Below are 17,986 nucleotides of genomic sequence, written 5' to 3'. Positions count from 1 at the left end.
CACCTCCATCCAGGTGAGGACAGGCCCGCAGTTAATGTTGCTGTCCACAATGGCTGACAGCTTCTCCAGGTACTGCCGCAGGACTGGGGCCAGCATCTGGGGGGCAGGAGCAGAATCAGGGCCTGGCAACCACCCCACTCATGTCTGCCTCACGGTGACGGCTCGCCTGGTGCTGAGATTCAGCCATCTCTGGGGTGGGGCAGCTGGGGAACAGCTGCACATAATGCTGTCTGGGGACGGCTTGCCTGGCACTGAAATGCAGCCATCTCTGGGGTGGGGCAGTCCAGGAACAGCCGCACAGCAACTCCCACAAGCTCTGCCCAGCACTCCCCGTGACTCACCTCAGCCTGTCCCCGGGCCTGGCAGGGCGGTGGCAGCTCCGGTAGCTGGGAGAAGCGGCGGTCGAAGATGCAGCAGTGCAGGTGCCCGTCCAAGCTGCAGAACTCCTCGTAGCTGCGGTGAACAGGCCATGTCTTCCCCTGGGGGGCAGGAGGCAGAGCTGGATCTCGGCGGGGGAGGGGTGTCAGGGTGCTCGGGGGGGACGGGACACTGGTGAGGTGGGGCTGGGAGGGGCTGGAGCAGCTGAGGACGGAGGGGGGTGGATCTGGGGGGTCTAAAGAAGGAAAGTGGGTAGCAGTGGCACAGTGTGGGGGTGCCACTGTGGGGCACAAGAGGATGGAGTAAGGGAGGACTGCCGGGGGAAGGGGAGGGGGCAGGTCTGGGGGTTCAGGGGTCCGCTTTCCCCCACAGTAGTTGGCATGGCAGGGGGACCTCAGCTGGAGAGGAGGGACCTGGGTTGGGAATGGGGGAGTCAGGAAGGAGGGGCCCTGGGGAAGATTGAGCATGGGAGGGTTGGGGGGGGCCCACTCACCTTGCAGGTGACCTGGATGACGAAGAGCAGCTCCCTGTCCCTCAGGGTACTGGGCAGCCCCTCCCCTTGCTCAGAGGCCAGCAGGAGCTGTGGGCACACAGCGGGTGAGAGGTGCCCCTGTGGGACCCAGGCATCCAGGGCAAGTTGCCTCCCCGGCGTCACTTAGTGCAGGCTCAGCCCAGATCCCCTGAATGTCCCCTCTCACCCCAGGAGAGAACCCAAGTATCCGGGAGTTCAGTCCCAAACCCGACACCAAACCTGCATCTGATCCCCATTGGGACCCAATGTCTGGCTAGCTCCCACCTCCCCAAGGACTCAGCTCTCTGGGTGATGACCCCCACCTGTCCCTGTACATGGGACCCAGGCAATCAGAAAAGCCCCCCAGATTGGACCAAGGCATCCGGGTGATCAGGCATCCTCACCCTGAAAGGACTGGGGCACCACCTGGGAAGAGGATTGCCCAGATGGGACCCAGGAGTCTGAGGAGAGGGGTCTGGGGGGATGGAGGTGCAGGAGGAGGGATCCCTGTAGGGGGACCCAGGCATCTGGGATTGGGCTCCCTGGGCGAGGCACGGCCGTCGCTCACCTGGATGTGTCCAAAGTCCACGGCCTCGTAGTGGAAATGGGCGCATTCAGCCAGCTTGGGGAAATGGGTTCGGGTGATGGATAGCCTGGGGGGAAAGGACATCCACTGAACCCCAGTGTGCCCCACACAGCACCCTACTGTACCCCACCCCTGCTGCAACCCACACAGCACACCACCCCTGCTGTACCTCACAAAGTACCGCACCCCTGGTGCACCCCATACAACACCCCACTGTAACTCACCCCACTGTCCCCCAGTGTGCACCCACACTACCCCACTGCACCCCACCTCTGCTGTACCCCACACCAAACCCCTGCTGTCCCCACTGTCCCCCAGTGTGCCCCACACAGCAACCTACTGTACCCCACCCCTGCTGCAACCCACACAGCACCCCACTGTACCCCAGTGTGCCTCACACAGTACCTCACTGCACTCCACCCCTGCTGCACCCCATACAACACCTCACTGTAAATCATCCCGCTGTCCCCCAGTGTGCCCCCCACAGTACTCCATTGCACCCCCCCATTGTACCCCACACTGAACCCCACCCCTGCTGACCCCAGTCCCCCAGTGTGTCCCAGAGACAGGGGCGGCTCCAGGCCCCAGCATGCCAAGCGCGTGCTGGGGCAACAAGCCACGGGGGACGCTCTGCCGGTCCCCGCGAGGGCGGCAGGCAGGCTGCCTTCGGCGGCTTGCCTGCGGAGAGTCCGCTGGTCCCACGGCTTCGGCGGACCTCACGGCTTGCCTGCGGAGGGTCCGCTGGTCCCACAGCTTCGGCGGACCTCATGCCTGTGGGAGGTCCGACAAAGCCGCGGGACCAGCGGACCCTCCGCAGGCAAGACACCAAAGGCAGCCTGCCTGCCGTGCTTGAGGAGGCAAAATGCCTAGAGCCGCCCCTGCCCAGAGTTCATCTCACTGTACCTCACCCCCGCTGTACCTCACCCCCGCTGTACCCCACACAGCACTGTACCCCCACCCCTGCTGTACTCCACACAGCACCCCACCCCCACTCTCTCCACTGTACCCGTGCCCTGCACAGCACCCGACTGTGCCCCACCTCACTGCACCCCACACAACACCCTACTGTAACTCACCCCCACTATACCTCACACAGCACCCCACCCACTGTCCCCCAGTGTGCCCCACAGAGCACCCCACCCCACTGCACCCCACACAGCACCCCATTGTACCCCATCACCACTGTACCTCACACAGCACCCCACCCCGCTGTCCCCACTGTACCTCAGTGTGCCCCACACAGAACCCCACTCTACCCCATCTCCACTGTACCTCACACAGCACCCCATCGCGCTGTCCCCACTGTACCTCAGTGTGCCTCACACAGGACACCACTGTACCCCACCTCCACTGTACCCCACACAGCACCTCACCCCCATCCCCACTGTACTCCAGTGTGCCCCACACAGCACCACACCCCTGCTGCACCCCACACAGCACCCCACTGTACCCCATCACCACTGTACCTCACACAGCACCTCACCCCCATCCCCACTGTACTCCAGTGTGCCCCACACAGCACCCCACCCCACCCCACACAGCACCCCATTGTACCCCATCACCACTGTACCTCACACAGCACCCCACCGTCCCCACTGTACCTCAGTGTGCCTCACACAGCACCCCACTCTACCCCACCTCCACTGTACCCCACACAGCACCTCACCCCCATCCCCACTGTATTCCAGTGTGCCCCACACAGCACCCTACCCCTGCTGCAGCCCACACAGCACCCACTGTACCCCATCACCACTGTACCCCACACAGCACCTCACCCCCATCCCCACTGTACTCCAGTGTGCCCCACACAGCACCCCACCCCACCCCACACAGCACCCCATTGTACCCCATCACCACTGTACCTCACACAGCACCCCACCCCACTGTCCCCACTGTACCTCAGTGTGCCTCACACAGCACCCCACTCTACCCCACCTCCACTGTACCCCACACAGCACCTCACCCCCATCCCCACTGTATTCGTGTGCCCCACACAGCACCACACCCCTGCTGCACCCCACACAGCACCCCACTGTACCCCATCACCACTGTACCTCACACAGCACCTCACCCCCCATCCCCACTGTATTCCAGTGTGCCCCACACAGCACCCTACCCCTGCTGCAGCCCACACAGCACCCACTGTACCCCATCACCACTGTATCCCACACAGCACCTCACCCCCATCCCCACTGCACTCCACTGTTCCCCACCCCTGCTGTACCCCACACTGCACTCCACCCCCGCTGTCCCTACTGTACTCCTCACAGCACCCCACTGTTCCCCACCCCCACTGCACCCCACTGTATCCCACCCCTGCTGTACCCCACACAACACGCCACTCCCATCATCCACACTGTCCCCCAGTGTGCCTCACTCAGCAACCTACTGTATCTCACCCCTGCCGTACCCACACAGCACTGGATACCCCGATCCCCTCATGATACCCCTCAAAGCACAGATTACCCCAACATGCCGTGGTATCCAGCTATAAATAATCCCATTTGATTGAGCAAGAGCCAGGCATCTGCATGGGCATTCTCTGCTAAATCCCCGCACCGCACAGCGGCAGGCGAAAACATCTCAGCACCAGGAGCCCTCGGGACAGAGACAGATCATCTGAGAGAAAATCTTGTAACGTCGGCGCTGTATGAACCCTGAGTGCCCCTGCCCTGGTCACCGCCCAGGAACGCTGCCACGAAGTGGGGATTTTCCCTTGTTATGTCCTATGTGAGCCTATGTGACTTTTACTGTTTTGCATGAATACTGTGTCTGCCTCAGTTTCCTTGTGTGCTGCACCAATACCTCGGTGATGGGAAAAAGAGTGTGTGACTTTGGCTGAGACCTCTGGAGCAGGTGAGGCTGCTCCAGCTGCCATATGTACTACGACTGGTGCCCTTCCTAACCTGAGACCAGGAGGGGGATGCAACAAGGTGACTCTTTGGCCGGGAAGTGAGACAAAGACAAGGAAGAGCAACGGGGTGTCTGAGGTCGGGACGCTGGAAGCTGGACGTGTACTTGGGGGGACTGTAAGAGGGGGAATCCAGGGCATCTGGCCCAAGACTCCCAACATGGATTTGGCTGAAAGTCACTGATTTCTGTGCTAACAAGCTCTGTTCTACGCTGTGTTCCTGTCGACCAATAGACCTGTTTTACTGGCTGGTTCCAAGTCACTGCTGACTGCAGGAGGTTGGGTGCAGGGCCCTTTGGCTTCCCCCAGAGCCCTGCCCGGGCAGACTCGCTGCGGGAAGTGCACGGTGTGGAAGAGGATGCTGAATGCTCCAAGAAGGTCGAAGCTACTTGCCCTGGAGACAGTCTGTTCCGAGAGGTGGCTCCCCCGAGGCCTGACTGGCTTCATACGGAGTAGTTCCAGCGCCTGTCAGGTGACTCCGTGACAGACACCGCCTCGGACACCACCTGCCTCCAGATCCAGGCTCAGCGCCGAGCAGAGACCTGGGCGAGGTGCAGGGAAGGGAACAGGGAACGAGGAGAGTGTCAAAGGCCTGGGACTGTTCAGCTTGGCAAAGAGCAGATTGAGGGGGTAGGCCAGAGGGCTCTAAAAGCCTGTCTGGGGTGGGGGGAGTGACGGGGGGGGTATTTACCCCTTCACCTAACACGGGCCAAGGGCATCCAGGGAAATGACAAGGCAGCAGGTTTCAGACAAACAGAAGGATGGACTCAGCACACAGCCAGGCTGGGGAGCTCACTGCCAGAGGATGTGGTGGGGGCCAAGAGTGTAACAGGGTTCAAAGAACGAGCTAAGTTCCTGGAGGAGGGGCCAGGCATGTGCTGTCCCTGAGCCGCTGACTGGCAGCCAGCGGCTGGATGCTCCTGTTCCCCTGGCCCAGGCTCCTGGGCTGCCCCAGTCTGGCCGTTCTTATGTTTGTACTTCGATGGTACCCAACATAGCACAGGATACCCCTATATTGCTGTACCCCACACAGCATGGGGTACCCCCCCCATGGTACCCAACATAGCACAGGGCACTCCAACACCACTGTACCCCACACAGCACAGGGTACCCACCATAGAATCACAAAATATCAGGGTTGGAAGGACCTCAGGAGGTATCTAGTCCAAACCCCTGCTCAAAGCAGGACCAATTCCCAACTAAATCATCCCAGCCAGGGCTTTGTCAAGCCTGACCTTAAAAACCTCTAAGGAAGGAGATTCCACCACCTCCCTAGGGAACCCATTCCAGTGCCTCACCACTCTCCTAGGGAAAAAGTTTTTCCTAATTCCAATCTGAACCTTGCCCACTGCAACTTGAGACCATTGCTCCTTGTTCTGTCATCGGGTACCACTGAGAACAGTCTAGATTCATCCTCTTTGGAATCCCCTTTCAGGTAGTTGAAAGCAGCTACCAAATCATAAGAACATAAGAACGGCTGTACCAGGTCAGACCAAAGGTCCATCTAGCCCAGTATCTGTCTACCCACAGTGGCCAATGCCAGGTGCCCCAGAGGGAGTGAAGCTAACAGGCAATGATCAAGTGATCTCTCTCCTGCCATCCATCTCCATCCTCTGATGAACAGAGGCTAGGGACACCATTCTATACCCTTCCTGGTTAATAGCCATTTATGGACTTAACCACCATGAATTTACCCAGTTCTCTTTTAAACATTGTTATAGTCCCAGCCTTCACAACCCCCTCAGGCAAGGAGTTCCACAAGTTGACTGTGCGCTGTGTGAAGAAGAACTTCCTTTTATTTGTTTAAATCCTGCTGCCCATTAATTTCATTTGGTGACCCCTAGTTCTTGTATTATGGGAATAAGCATTCTTCTCTTCTGCAGACTAAAGAATCCCAGTTCCCTCAGCCCCTCCTCATAAGTCATGTGCTCCAGCCCCCTAATCATTTTTGTTGCCCTCCGCTGGACTCTCCAATTTTTCCACATCTGTCTTGTAGTGTGGGGCCCAAAACTGGACACAGTATTCCAGATGAGGCCTCACCAATGTCGAATAGAGGGGAATGATCACATCCCTCAATCTGCTGGCAATGCCCCTACTCATACAACCCAAAATGCCATTAGCCTTCTTGGTAACAAGGGCACACTGTTGACTCTTATCCAGCTTCTCATCCACTGGAACCCCTAGGTCCTTTCCTGCAGAACTGCTGCCCAGCCACTCAGTCCCTAGTCTCTAACAGTGAATGGGATTCTTCCATCCTAAGTGCAGGACTCTGCATCTGTCCTTGTTGAACCTCATCAAGTTTCTTTTGGCCCAATCCTCTAATTTGTCTAGGTCCCTCTGTATCCTATCCCTACCCTCCAGCGTATCTACCACTCCTCCCAGTTTAGTGTCATCTGCAAACTTGCTGAGGGTGCAGCCCACGCCATCCTCCAGATCATTAATGAAGATATTGAACAAAACTGGTCCCAGGACCAACCCTTGGGGCACTCTGCTTGAAACTGTCTGCCAACTAGACATGGAGCCACTGATCACTACCCGTTGAGCCTAATGATCTAGCCAGCTTTCTACCCACCTTATAGTCCATTCATCCAGCCCATACTTCTTTAATTTGCCAGCAAGAATACTGTGGGAGACCGTATCAAAAGCTTTGCTAAAATCAAGGAATAACACATCCATTGCTTTCCCCTCATCCACGGACCCAGTTATCTCCTCATAGAAGGCAGTTAGGTTAGTCAGGCATGACTTGCCCTTGGTGAATCCATGCTGACTGTTTCTGATCACTTTTCTCTCCTCTAAGTGCTTCAGAATTGGGTACCACCCCCATGGTACCCACACATCACAGGCACCCCAACACTGCTGTACCCCACACAGCACAGGGTACCTCACACAGCATGGGGCACCCCAACACTGCTGTACCCCACACAGCACCAGGTACCCACCCCTGTGGTACCCCACACAGCACAGACACCCCAACACTAACGTACCCCACACAGCACAGGGTACCCACCCCCATGGTACCACCCAATGCACGCAGTACCCCAACACTGCTGTGCCCCACACACCACGGGATACCCAAGCACTGCTGTATTCCAGACATTATGGGGTACCAACCCCCCATGGTATTGCACACAGCGTGGGGTACCCCAACACCACTGTACCCCACACAGCACGGGGTATCCACCCCATGGAACTCCAGACAGCATGGGGTACCCACCTCCCATGGTACCGCACAAGCATGGTATACCCAACACTGCTGTACCCCAGACAGCACAGGGTCCCCAGCCCCATGGTACCCGACACAGCACAGGACACCCCAGCACCGCTATACCCCAGACAGCATGAAGTATTTACCCTCAGGGTACCCCAGCACTGCTGTACCCCAGATAACATGGGGTACCAATGCCCCACAGTATCCTACTCACCATGAGGCACCCAATCCCACATGGTAAGCCAGGTAACCTGACACCCTGATACTCACACAGCATGGGTACCCCAACCCCCCATGATATCCCAGCCCCCTGTTATACACAACCAGGGACCCCCAACCCCCCACAGAACCCATTCCTCCTCGGCTGTACTCCAAGCCCACAGAACCCATTTCCCTTCTGCTGTACCCCAACTCCCCACAGAACCCATCCCCCCTCAGCAGTACCTCAACCCCAACCGGGGACCCCGCCTGCAGACAGAACGCTGTTCTGTTGCTATATCCCAATCTCCAACCACCCAGCACACAACACCTCCAGAATACCCCAAGCACCCACAATACCCTAATCAGGTAACAGCCATGTACCCAACAGCGAGACAGAGCCCAGTGTCTCCCCTTCCCCCTGCTATATCCCAGCCTTGGGACCCCCCCAGCACCCAGACACCCCTCTCTATATTCCAGCCCTGAGACCCCCATCACCTACACATGCGCCCCTCTATATCCCAATCCTGGGACCCCCAGCACCTAGACATGCCTCCCCACTACCCCGCAATATCCCAGCACTCATGGCACCGAGACATCCTTGTCCCCTCATTATACCCCAGCACCCCGGACTCCCTCGCACCCAAACACAGCCCATCCTCCCCCCAGGCTATATCCCAGCCCTGGGACCCCCTGCATCGAGACATACCCTCCCTCCTGCTACATCTCAGACCCCCAGGCCTTCCAGCACCCAGACACTGACATGGCCCCTCGCTATACCTGAGCCCCTCAGGCCCCCTGGCACAGAGACACAGCCCCATCCTTCCCTGGAGCTATATCTCTGCCCAGGTACTAGAGGATCCTGTCCTTTCTATTGTTCTTTTAATTGTCCGTTTCTCTAGCTGGACTCCCATGGGACACGTGTCCCGAGTGGGGAGTCTGAGATCTGAGCCCTCCCCTCCCACCGGCAACCGCCCAGGCCACGGGGATCCCAGCAGAGAACTCACTTGCTCCCCAATTGCATTGACAGGCCAGGCACAAGTCATGCCATACTCACCACCAGGGACCCTGCTCCAGGAACAGGGCTCCCCTTGCTTACCTCTTGGGGGCTTTCCCCTTGACAGTGGCAGCTGTGTTCCCCAGAGGGCGGAGCGGCCCATCCCCTGTCCTGTCCAGACTGTCCGTGCTGCGGGCCTGCAAGGGCAAATCAGACAGACCTCAGCAACAATTTACCATCCCCCAAAAGGAGCCCAAAGCCGAGTTGCAGCCACCTCAGGGGGGAGAAAGCTGGGGAGCAGCTGCACATAACACTGCCCGGGGACAGATTGTCTGGTGCAGAGATGCACCCAGCTCTGGGGCAGGGTAGCTGGGGAACAGCTGCACATACCACCACATGGGGACGACTTGTCCAGTGTGGAGATGCAGCTAGCTCTGGGTTGGGGCAGCTGGGGAACAGCCGCACATAATGCCACTCGGGGACAGCTCACCCAGCACTGAGATGCTGCCCCATCCCAGAGGTGGCTGCATCCCTGCTACATGACAACTGTCCCAGATCTCCCCCCTGCACCGTGTAATCCCATCTCCTTTGGCTTTAGCAACCTGCGGAGCAACAATCTCCATGGATCAGGTTTCCCGTCAATAATTCACACCCGAGCTGCCTGCTCTTTGCCATGACCCCCACCCTTTCCTGCAGCTCCCCGTTTTACCCTTTGGGACAGCTCCCATTACCCCCAAATCCCTAGCACTGTCCAGAGAGAATGGAGGATTGCTGGGAAAGGGACATCTCCCCTCCTATCCCCAGCAGACCGATTTGGGGGCAGGACCTTGTTGAGGGGTGGCGAGGGAGGGGTACGGGCACGGGTGGAGGCAGCTCACGAGTAGAAGTCACCACACCCGACAGCCCCAAATGCATACGGAGCCCCAGATGGCACCCCAAAATCCAACCCAACCCAGGGCTGCATCAGAGCTGGTGTCCCCCTAGAGGGGAAAGACCCCGTGCCCCATTCTCTGCCCTGGGGCTGGATCGGAGCCCACATCCTCTCTGTCAGTTGTATGTAGGCGCCAGTTATTGATTGTGGGGGGAAGATCCCAAAGGCCTCAGAACCAGGTCAGGCCCAGAACCCCGGCCTGGCCCTTCTCTCTGAGTGGGATGAGTGAAAGGGGGGGTGGGAGTGGGGGATGCCATGGGGGGAAGGGGGTGCCTGGGCTGAGTGGAGTGGGGGCAGAGCTCAACAGACCAGATCTAGGGGAGAGAGAAAGAGGACAAAGGGTGAGACAGACACAGGAGAGTAACCCCCATGCACCTTCCTTTCCCATCCCCCCGCCAAGGAACTGATCCCCAGAAACACCTGGCCATATCCCTGATCCCCCACTGCCTCCCTTCCTCCCACAAGGGGTTGCGTAGCAGACACACACGCCCCACTCCCGCCACTTCCACGTTGGGGGGGGGTTAAGACACGTGGTGGGGGTTACATAACATCTTCTTGCAATGGCCCAGTTCCTCCCACAGGGACCCAGGAAAAAAGCACAAGATGCCCCCCATAACCCAGTTCCCTCTTCCCCAGCCCAGCTGCCCCCCAGATCACTCCCCCCCAGCTCAGCTACCCCCCTTATCTCCCACCCCCTACTTAGTTGCACCTCCAATCCCTGCCCCTCGGCGAGCTGCTCCCCCATAACCCATCCCAGCCTATCTGGCCCCCTTATAACCCATCCCAATAGTTTGGGGTTGGGGCTCTCTCCCGCCACAACTCCGGTGTGTGTCCCCATTTCCCGCATCTAGTTGCATCATTCGGGGTTAGCGGGATGAATATCCCCCCACTGGATTAACAGAGACCCCCCATTTCCTCTGCAAAAGTGGAGAGCACAACCCCTCATGGGGGGGTTAAGATTGGGTGCCAGGTGATTTCAGGCAGAAATACAGAGCAAGGCAACTGGAAAAATTATAGCCCGTCCATAAAAACTGATGAGAGAAACCAGGCATCCCAAAATACCTACAGCGTGGGAGTGGGACTGCCAAATCTCGGAGCCTTTACAGGGGTGATTCCCTTGGCCCCCAAAAAGAGGATTTTGGGGGTGTGGGGATTTTGGAACTGGGATTCCCTGCAAAATCTCTCCCACACGCACACACACACGAAACTGAGAGAGGTGTGCACTGTGGGGATCCCACACAAATCTTTATGGTCAGGGACGTTTAAGAGGGAAAGACCCCCCATCTGAGAGCTGCCCCGAGGCGGGATTGCGGGGTATGGGGAGGGGACCCTAAATACACATTGGAATAGATCCCCCAATCTGAGAGACTCCCCCAAGGGGGATTAGGGATGCAGGGGAGGAGACCCTAAATATATATATAGGGTTTGGGATGTGGGTGGGGCTAAGGAACAGGTGCATGTGGGGGGAGCGTTGACGGGTGCGGGGCCAGCATTTTGGGGTGGGTAGAGGGTTAAACAAACATGGGGACACAATCCAATGGGGACCCTTCCCCATCAGCCCAGACAATAACCCCCCCACTTACCACCATTGTGTCTCCGGTCCGCTAGGAGAAGCCGGGGTTGAGGGCTGGAGCCATGCGGAGGGGGGCGGCATCTAGGGGGGCAGGACCCCCATCCGCAGCCCCCCTCCCGGGAGGGAGCGTGGGTGGGGGTGGTCAGCTCCCAACGGCCATGGGGGGAGAGAGGCACAATGGGGCGTGAGGGAGGGGAGGGGAGGAGACACACACGGGGGGGGCACAGACGGACACAGGGGCGGCGGGCGCAAGGGCAGCGCCTAGCCCAGAGCAGAGCCCAGCCGGGCTCCAAGCCGCGCAGGGGGAACGAGCGAGGGAGGGGCGGAAGGAGCCAGGCAGACGGAGGGAGGAGCGTGGGGGGGGGCAGGGAGAGGGGGAGCGCTCGCTCTCTCAGCCCCCCCCCCAACCCGCGGGGAAAGGGAGAGCGGGAAAGCCCCTGGGAGAGGGGGGCAGGATCCAGGGGTGCCCCCCCACGTCCAGCCCCACCGGGAGGGGGTCCCAGGGAGCGCCCGCGGGGGTGGGGGGCTGGGAGGGCGGAGGCCCCCCCCGCGCCCGCTGGTACGTCTCCATTGAGATGCAAAGGGGAAGAGGCACAATGGGCCGGGCGCCAGCAGCTGGGCAACAGCACAAAGGGGCTTCTGTTAGCCCCGCCAGGGAGAGAACCCAGGAGTCCCAGCCCCCAACCCCCTTCTAATCTCCAGACCCCACTCCCCTCCCCGAGCCAGGGAGAGAACCCAGGAGTCCCAGCCCCCAACCCCCTTCTAATCTCCAGACCCCACTCCCCTCCCCGAGCCAGAGAGAGAACCCAGGAGTCCCAGCCCCCAACCCCCTTCTAATCTCCAGACCCCACTCCCCTCCCCGAGCCAGAGAGAGAACCCAGGAGTCCCAGCCCCCAGCCCCCTTCTAACCACCAGAGCCCACTCCCCTCCCCGAGTCAGAGAGAGAACCCAGGGGTCACAGCTCCCAGCCCCCCTTCTAACCACCAGAGCCCACTCCCCTCCCCCAGCCAGAGAGAGAACCCAGGAGTCCCAGCCCCCAACCCCCTTCTAACCACCAGAGCCCACTCCCCTCCCCGAGCCAGAGAGAGAACCCAGGAGTCCCAGCCCCCAACCCCATTCTAATCTCCAGACCCCACTCCCCTCCCCGAGCCAGAGAGAGAACCCAGGGGTCACAGCTCCCAGCCCCCATTCTAACCACCAGACCCCACTCCCCTCCCCGAGCCAGAGAGAGAACCCAGGAGTCCCAGCCCCCAACCCCCTTCTACCACCAGACCCCACTCCCCTCCCCGAGCCAGAGAGAGAACCCAGGAGTCCCAGCCCCCAACCCCCTTCTACCACCAGACCCCACTCCCCTCCCCGAGCCAGAGAGAGAACCCAGGAGTCCCAGCCCCCAACCCCCTTCTAATCTCCAGACCCCACTCCCCTCCCCGAGCCAGAGAGAGAACCCAGGGGTCACAGCCCCCAACCCCCTTCTAACCACCAGACCCCACTCCCCTCCCCGAGCCAGAGAGAGAACCCAGGAGTCACAGCTCCCAGCCCCCCTTCTAACCACCAGACCCCACTCCCCTCCCCGAGCCAGAGAGAGAACCCAGGAGTCACAGCTCCCAGCCCCCTTCTAACCACCAGACCCCACTCCCCTCCCCGAGCCAGAGAGAGAACCCAGGAGTCCCAGCCCCCAGCCCCCCTTCTAACCACCAGACCCCACTCCCCTCCCCGAGCCAGGGAGAGAACCCAGGAGTCCCAGCCCCCAACCCCCTTCTAATCTCCAGACCTCACTCCCCTCCCCGAGCCAGAGAGAGAACCCAGGGGTCACAGCTCCCAGCCCCCTTCTAACCACCAGACCCCACTCCCCTCCCCGAGCCAGAGAGAGAACCAAGGAGTCCCAGCCCCCAGCCCCCTTCTAACCACCAGAGCCCACTCCCCTCCCCGAGCCAGAGAGAGAACCCAGGAGTCCCAGCCCCCAACCCCCTTCTAACCACCAGAGCCCACTCCCCTCCCCGAGCCAGACAGAGAACCCAGGAGTCCCAGCCCCCAACCCCCTTCTAACCACCAGACCCCACTCCCCTCCCCAAGCCAGAGAGAGAACCCAGGAGTCCCAGCCCCCAACCCCCTTCTAACCACCAGAGCCCACTCCCCTCCCCGAGCCAGAGAGAGAACCCAGGAGTCCCAGCCCCCAACCCCCTTCTAATCTCCAGACCCCACTCCCCTCCCCGAGCCAGGGAGAGAACCCAGGAGTCCCAGCCCCCAACCCCCTTCTAATCTCCAGACCCCACTCCCCTCCCCGAGCCAGGGAGAGAACCCAGGAGTCCCAGCCCCCAACCCTCTTCTAACCACCAGAGCCCACTCCCCTCCCCGAGCCAGAGAGAGAACCCAGGAGTCCCAGCCCCCAACCCCCTTCTAACCACCAGACCCCACTCCCCTCCCCGAGCCAGAGAGAGAACCCAGGGGTCACAGCTCCCAGCCCCCGTTCTAACCACCAGACCCCACTCCCCTCCCCGAGCCAGAGAGAGAACACAGGGGTCACAGCTCCCAGCCCCCATTCTAACCACCAGACCCCACTCCCCTCCCCGAGCCAGAGAGAGAACCCAGGAGTCCCAGCCCCCAGCCCCCTTCTAACCACCAGACCCCACTCCCCTCCCCGAGCCAGAGAGAGAACCCAGGGGTCACAGCCCCCAACCCCCATTCTAACCACCAGACCCCACTCCCCTCCCCGAGCCAGGGAGAGAACCCAGGAGTCCCAGCTCCCATTCTAACCACCAGACCCCACTCCCCTCCCCGAGCCAGAGAGAGAACCCAGGAGTCACAGCTCCCAACCCCCTTCTAACCACCAGACCCCACTCCCCTCCCCGAGCCAGAGAGAGAACCCAGGAGTCCCAGCCCCCAACCCCCTTCTAACCACCAGAGCCCACTCCCCTCCCCGAGCCAGAGAGAGAACCCAGGGGTCACAGCCCCCAACCCCCTTCTAACCACCAGACCCCACTCCCCTCCCCGAGCCAGAGAGAGAACCCAGGGGTCACAGCCCCCAACCCCCATTCTACCCACCAGACCCCACTCCCCTCCCCGAGCCAGAGAGAGAACACAGGAGTCCCAGCCCCCAACCCCCTTCTAACCACCAGACCCCACTCCCCTCCCCAAGCCAGGGAGAGAACCCAGGGGTCACAGCTCCCAGCCCCCTTCTAACCACCAGATCCCACTCCCCTCCCCGAGCCAGGGAGAGAACCCAGGGGTCGCAGCTCCCAGCCCCCATTCTAACCACCAGACCCCACTCCCCTCCCCGAGCCAGGGAGAGAACCCAGGGGTCGCAGCTCCCAGCCCCCATTCTAACCACCAGACCCCACTCCCCTCCCCGAGCCAGAGAGAGAACCCAGGAGTCCCAGCCCCCAGCCCCCTTCTAACCACCAGAGCCCACTCCCCTCCCCGAGCCAGAGAGAGAACCCAGGAGTCCCAGCCCCCAACCCCCTTCTAACCACCAGACCCCACTCCCCTCCCCGAGCCAGAGAGAGAACCCAGGGGTCACAGCCCCCAACCCCCTTCTAATCTCCAGACCCCACTCCCCTCCCCGAGCCAGAGAGAGAACCCAGGGGTCACAGCCCCCAACCCCCTTCTAACCACCAGACCCCACTCCCCTCCCCGAGCCAGAGAGAGAACCCAGGAGTCACAGCTCCCAGCCCCCCTTCTAACCACCAGACCCCACTCCCCTCCCCGAGCCAGAGAGAGAACCCAGGAGTCACAGCTCCCAGCCCCCATTCTAACCACCAGACCCCACTCCCCTCCCCCAGCCAGAGAGAGAACCCAGGGGTCACAGCTCCCAGCCCCCCTTCTAACCACCAGATCCCACTCCCCTCCCTGAGCCAGGGAGAGAACCCAGGAGTCCCAGCCCCCAACCCCCTTCTAACCACCAGAGCCCACTCCCCTCCCCGAGCCAGGGAGAGAACCCAGGAGTCCCAGCCCCTCACCTCCTCTAACCACCAGAACCCATTCCCCTCCCTGAGCCAGGGAGAGAACCCAGGAGTCCTAGCCCCCACCTCCACTCTAATCACCAGACCCCACTCCCCTCTCAGAGCTAGGGAGAGAACCCGGAGTCCCAGCTCCTCCCCCACCCCAACCACTCCCCTCCCAGAGCCAGGGAGTCCTGGCTCCCAGCTCCGCCCTGAGACCCAGGCCCTTGGTGGCAATGTCAGGGCTGGGAATCCGGGGGGGAGATGCTCCTATGTCACTCAGCACAGGATACAGCACGAACCCCTCCCAGCCTCCCCCCACAGACTGACCCCCAGTGCTCCACATATTGATCCCCCCAGACCCAGTGCCCCACTGATTGACCTCCAGTCCCCCACAGACTGACTCCCACCGCCAACTCTCCCCAGACTGACACCTTCAGCTCCTCCTCCCCACCTGAGCCCCCTCACCCCAGCCCACTCTCTGCTCAGTGTGAGGAACAGGACAGGTTAGGGTTAGGGTGTGGGGGGTGTCAGTGCCAGGGGTATTTGGTGTGGGGAGGGGATTACACAAATGAGGGGATTGGGAGCTGCATGGGGGGCATGAGGGTGGGGGGTGTAAGGGGCTGTGGGGTGCAAGAGGGGTTTGTGGGGGGACACTAATCAGGGTGAAGGTCGGGGGAGAGGGAGGGAGGCTATGGGGTGGCCAGGGTATTCCATGCAGGGCTGTGGGTTGGGGGCTGTGGCTGCAAGTGATGGGGAGGGTCATGGAGTCTGTAACAGGTGGCGGAATGGGAAAGGATTGAGGGTCTGGAGGGATTGAGGGGCTGTGCGGGGAAGGGAACCTGTGCAAGTCGGTGTGGGAGTCCCTGCTGCCCCCAGTTGGGGGGATGGGCCCGCTCTGTATGTGTTGGGTGGGGCTGGCTGTCTGGGTTCAGGGGTACCAATCTGGGGGTACTCCTCGGGAGCGGGGCTGCATATCAGAGCAGAGAAGTTGGGGGGCTGTGCTCTGGGGAGAGATCAGGGAGCAGCGTTGTGGTGCATCTCCCAGACCTCTCCATGAATCCCTGCCCTGCCCCCCAGCACTCATTGTTTCCCCTCAGACCCTGCCCCATGGTGGGGTAGGGGGATGCTGAGTTCTCTTTCTGCTCCCTACCGTGGAGAGAGAGCGCAGATGGGGCATCCACTTCTGTTGGTTGTTGTCCACCAAGGAGAATCGGCGCAGCACGCGGAGCTCCATGGTGGGGGGCTGGAGACTCTGAGGCAGGGAGGGGGTCAATGGTAGAGTCCAGCTGTGGCCAGGGTCCCTGCCACACAGGGATACTTATGAGAGGTCCCTGTGTGGCCTTACATCTGGCTGTTCCCCAGCTGCCCCACCCAAGGTGGCTGCATCTCAGCGCTGGGCAAGCCATCCCTGTGCAGTGTTATAGAATCATAGAATATTAGGATTGGAAGGAACCTCAGAAGATCATCTAGTCCAACCCCCTGCTCAAAGCAGGACCAATCCCCAGATTTTTTACCCCAGTTCCCCAAATGGCTCCCTCAAGGATTGAACTCACAACCCTGGGTTTAGCAGGCCAATGCTCAAACCACTGAGCTATCCCTCCCCCCCATGTGTGGCTGCTTCCCAGCTGCCCCTGAGATGACTGCACATCAGTGCTGGGCGAGCATCCCCAGAGCTGCTTGGATCAGATCTCGCTCCTCCTGCAAATGCTGCTTCTGCTTTCTGCCCGCATTTGGGAACCGCAGCAGGAAGCAGCTGGGGTTTGCCAGATCCCATCGGCGCTAAATCTGTGGGCTGAATTCTGAGCTAAGGGTGAACTGGGTGCAGGCTGGCATGGCTGTGCTCATGGCACTGAGATTCCTTTGTGCACACTAGCTCACAAGTCTCATGCCAGCGCCTCCCTGCCACACATGCTGGCCTGGGCCCTGTGCACCTACATCAGGGATGGGCAAAGTTTTTGGCCCAAGGGCCACATCTGGGAATAGAAATTGTATGGCAGGCCATGAATGCTAACAAAACTGGAGTTGGAGAGAGGGCTCTGGTTGGAAGTATGGGCCAGAAATGAGGAGTTCAGGCTGCAGGAGGGGGCTCCAGACTGGGGTGGAGGGGTGTAATGGCTCCAGCTGGGGGTGCGTGCTCTGGGGTGGGAGTTTGGGGTATAGGAGGGTGCTCTGGGCTGGGACCAAGGGGTTCGGAGGGCATGAGGGGGATCAGAGCTGGGGCAGGAGGTTAGGGCACAGGGGGAGGCTCAGGGCAGCACTTACCTCAAGTGGCTCCCAGAAGCAGTGGCATGTCCCTCTCTGGCTCCTACACGGAGGTGCAGCCAGGCGGCTCTGCACGCTGTCCAATCCGCAGGCACCGCCCCTGCGGCTTCCATTGGCAGTGGTTCCTGGCCAGCAGGAGCTGCAGGTACAGCACTTGGGGCAGGGGTAGCATGCAGAGCATAGCGAGGGAGGCCATGCCATTGCTTCCAGGAGTCGCGTGGAGTGGCCCCCAACCCTGCTCCCTGGTTGGAGCGGGGCAAGCCCCAGACCCCGCTCCCCAGCAGGAACTGGAGGGCCAGATTAAAACAGCTGGCAGGCCGGATCTGGCCCACAGGCTGTAGTTTGCCCACCCCTGACCTACATCCTCCTGGGCACGCTCACCTGTGCCCAGTGCATGAAGCTACTCTGCCCCCACCATGCACATCTCCCCTTGCCTTTTGCACTAGGACGCCGTTTGTGCTTGCCACAACTGTCCTCTTTATCAGCAGTC

The 17,986-nt window shown here is 60.6% G+C and overlaps 1 protein-coding gene across 3 annotated transcripts in view; it reads right to left on the bottom strand.

Moving 5' to 3' along the window:
• ARHGAP33 (Rho GTPase activating protein 33) overlaps nt 1-17,986 on the bottom strand; it is a 72,969-nt gene that overhangs the window by 51,837 nt on the left and 3,146 nt on the right. Inside the window, exons 2-7 of one of the 3 annotated variants that reach the window (XM_050930579.1) lie at nt 16,385-16,486; nt 8,892-8,986; nt 1,458-1,542; nt 872-958; nt 342-479; nt 4-96 (exon numbers count right to left, since the gene is read on the bottom strand). In XM_050930579.1, the coding sequence (XP_050786536.1) occupies nt 4-96; nt 342-479; nt 872-958; nt 1,458-1,542; nt 8,892-8,986; nt 16,385-16,468 (582 nt within the window). In that variant the 5' untranslated portion in view covers nt 16,469-16,486. Of the gene's footprint in view, nt 1-3; nt 97-341; nt 480-871; nt 959-1,457; nt 1,543-8,891; nt 8,987-11,303; nt 11,616-16,384; nt 16,487-17,986 lie in introns of those variants that run through there. The other 2 variants (XM_050930577.1, XM_050930580.1) reach the window with 2 other exon arrangements.

Source organism: Gopherus flavomarginatus, chromosome 20 (genome assembly GCF_025201925.1).
Source record: "Gopherus flavomarginatus isolate rGopFla2 chromosome 20, rGopFla2.mat.asm, whole genome shotgun sequence".
NCBI classification, from domain to species: domain Eukaryota; kingdom Metazoa; phylum Chordata; order Testudines; family Testudinidae; genus Gopherus; species Gopherus flavomarginatus.
This window is presented reverse-complemented; position numbering and strand designations above follow the sequence as displayed.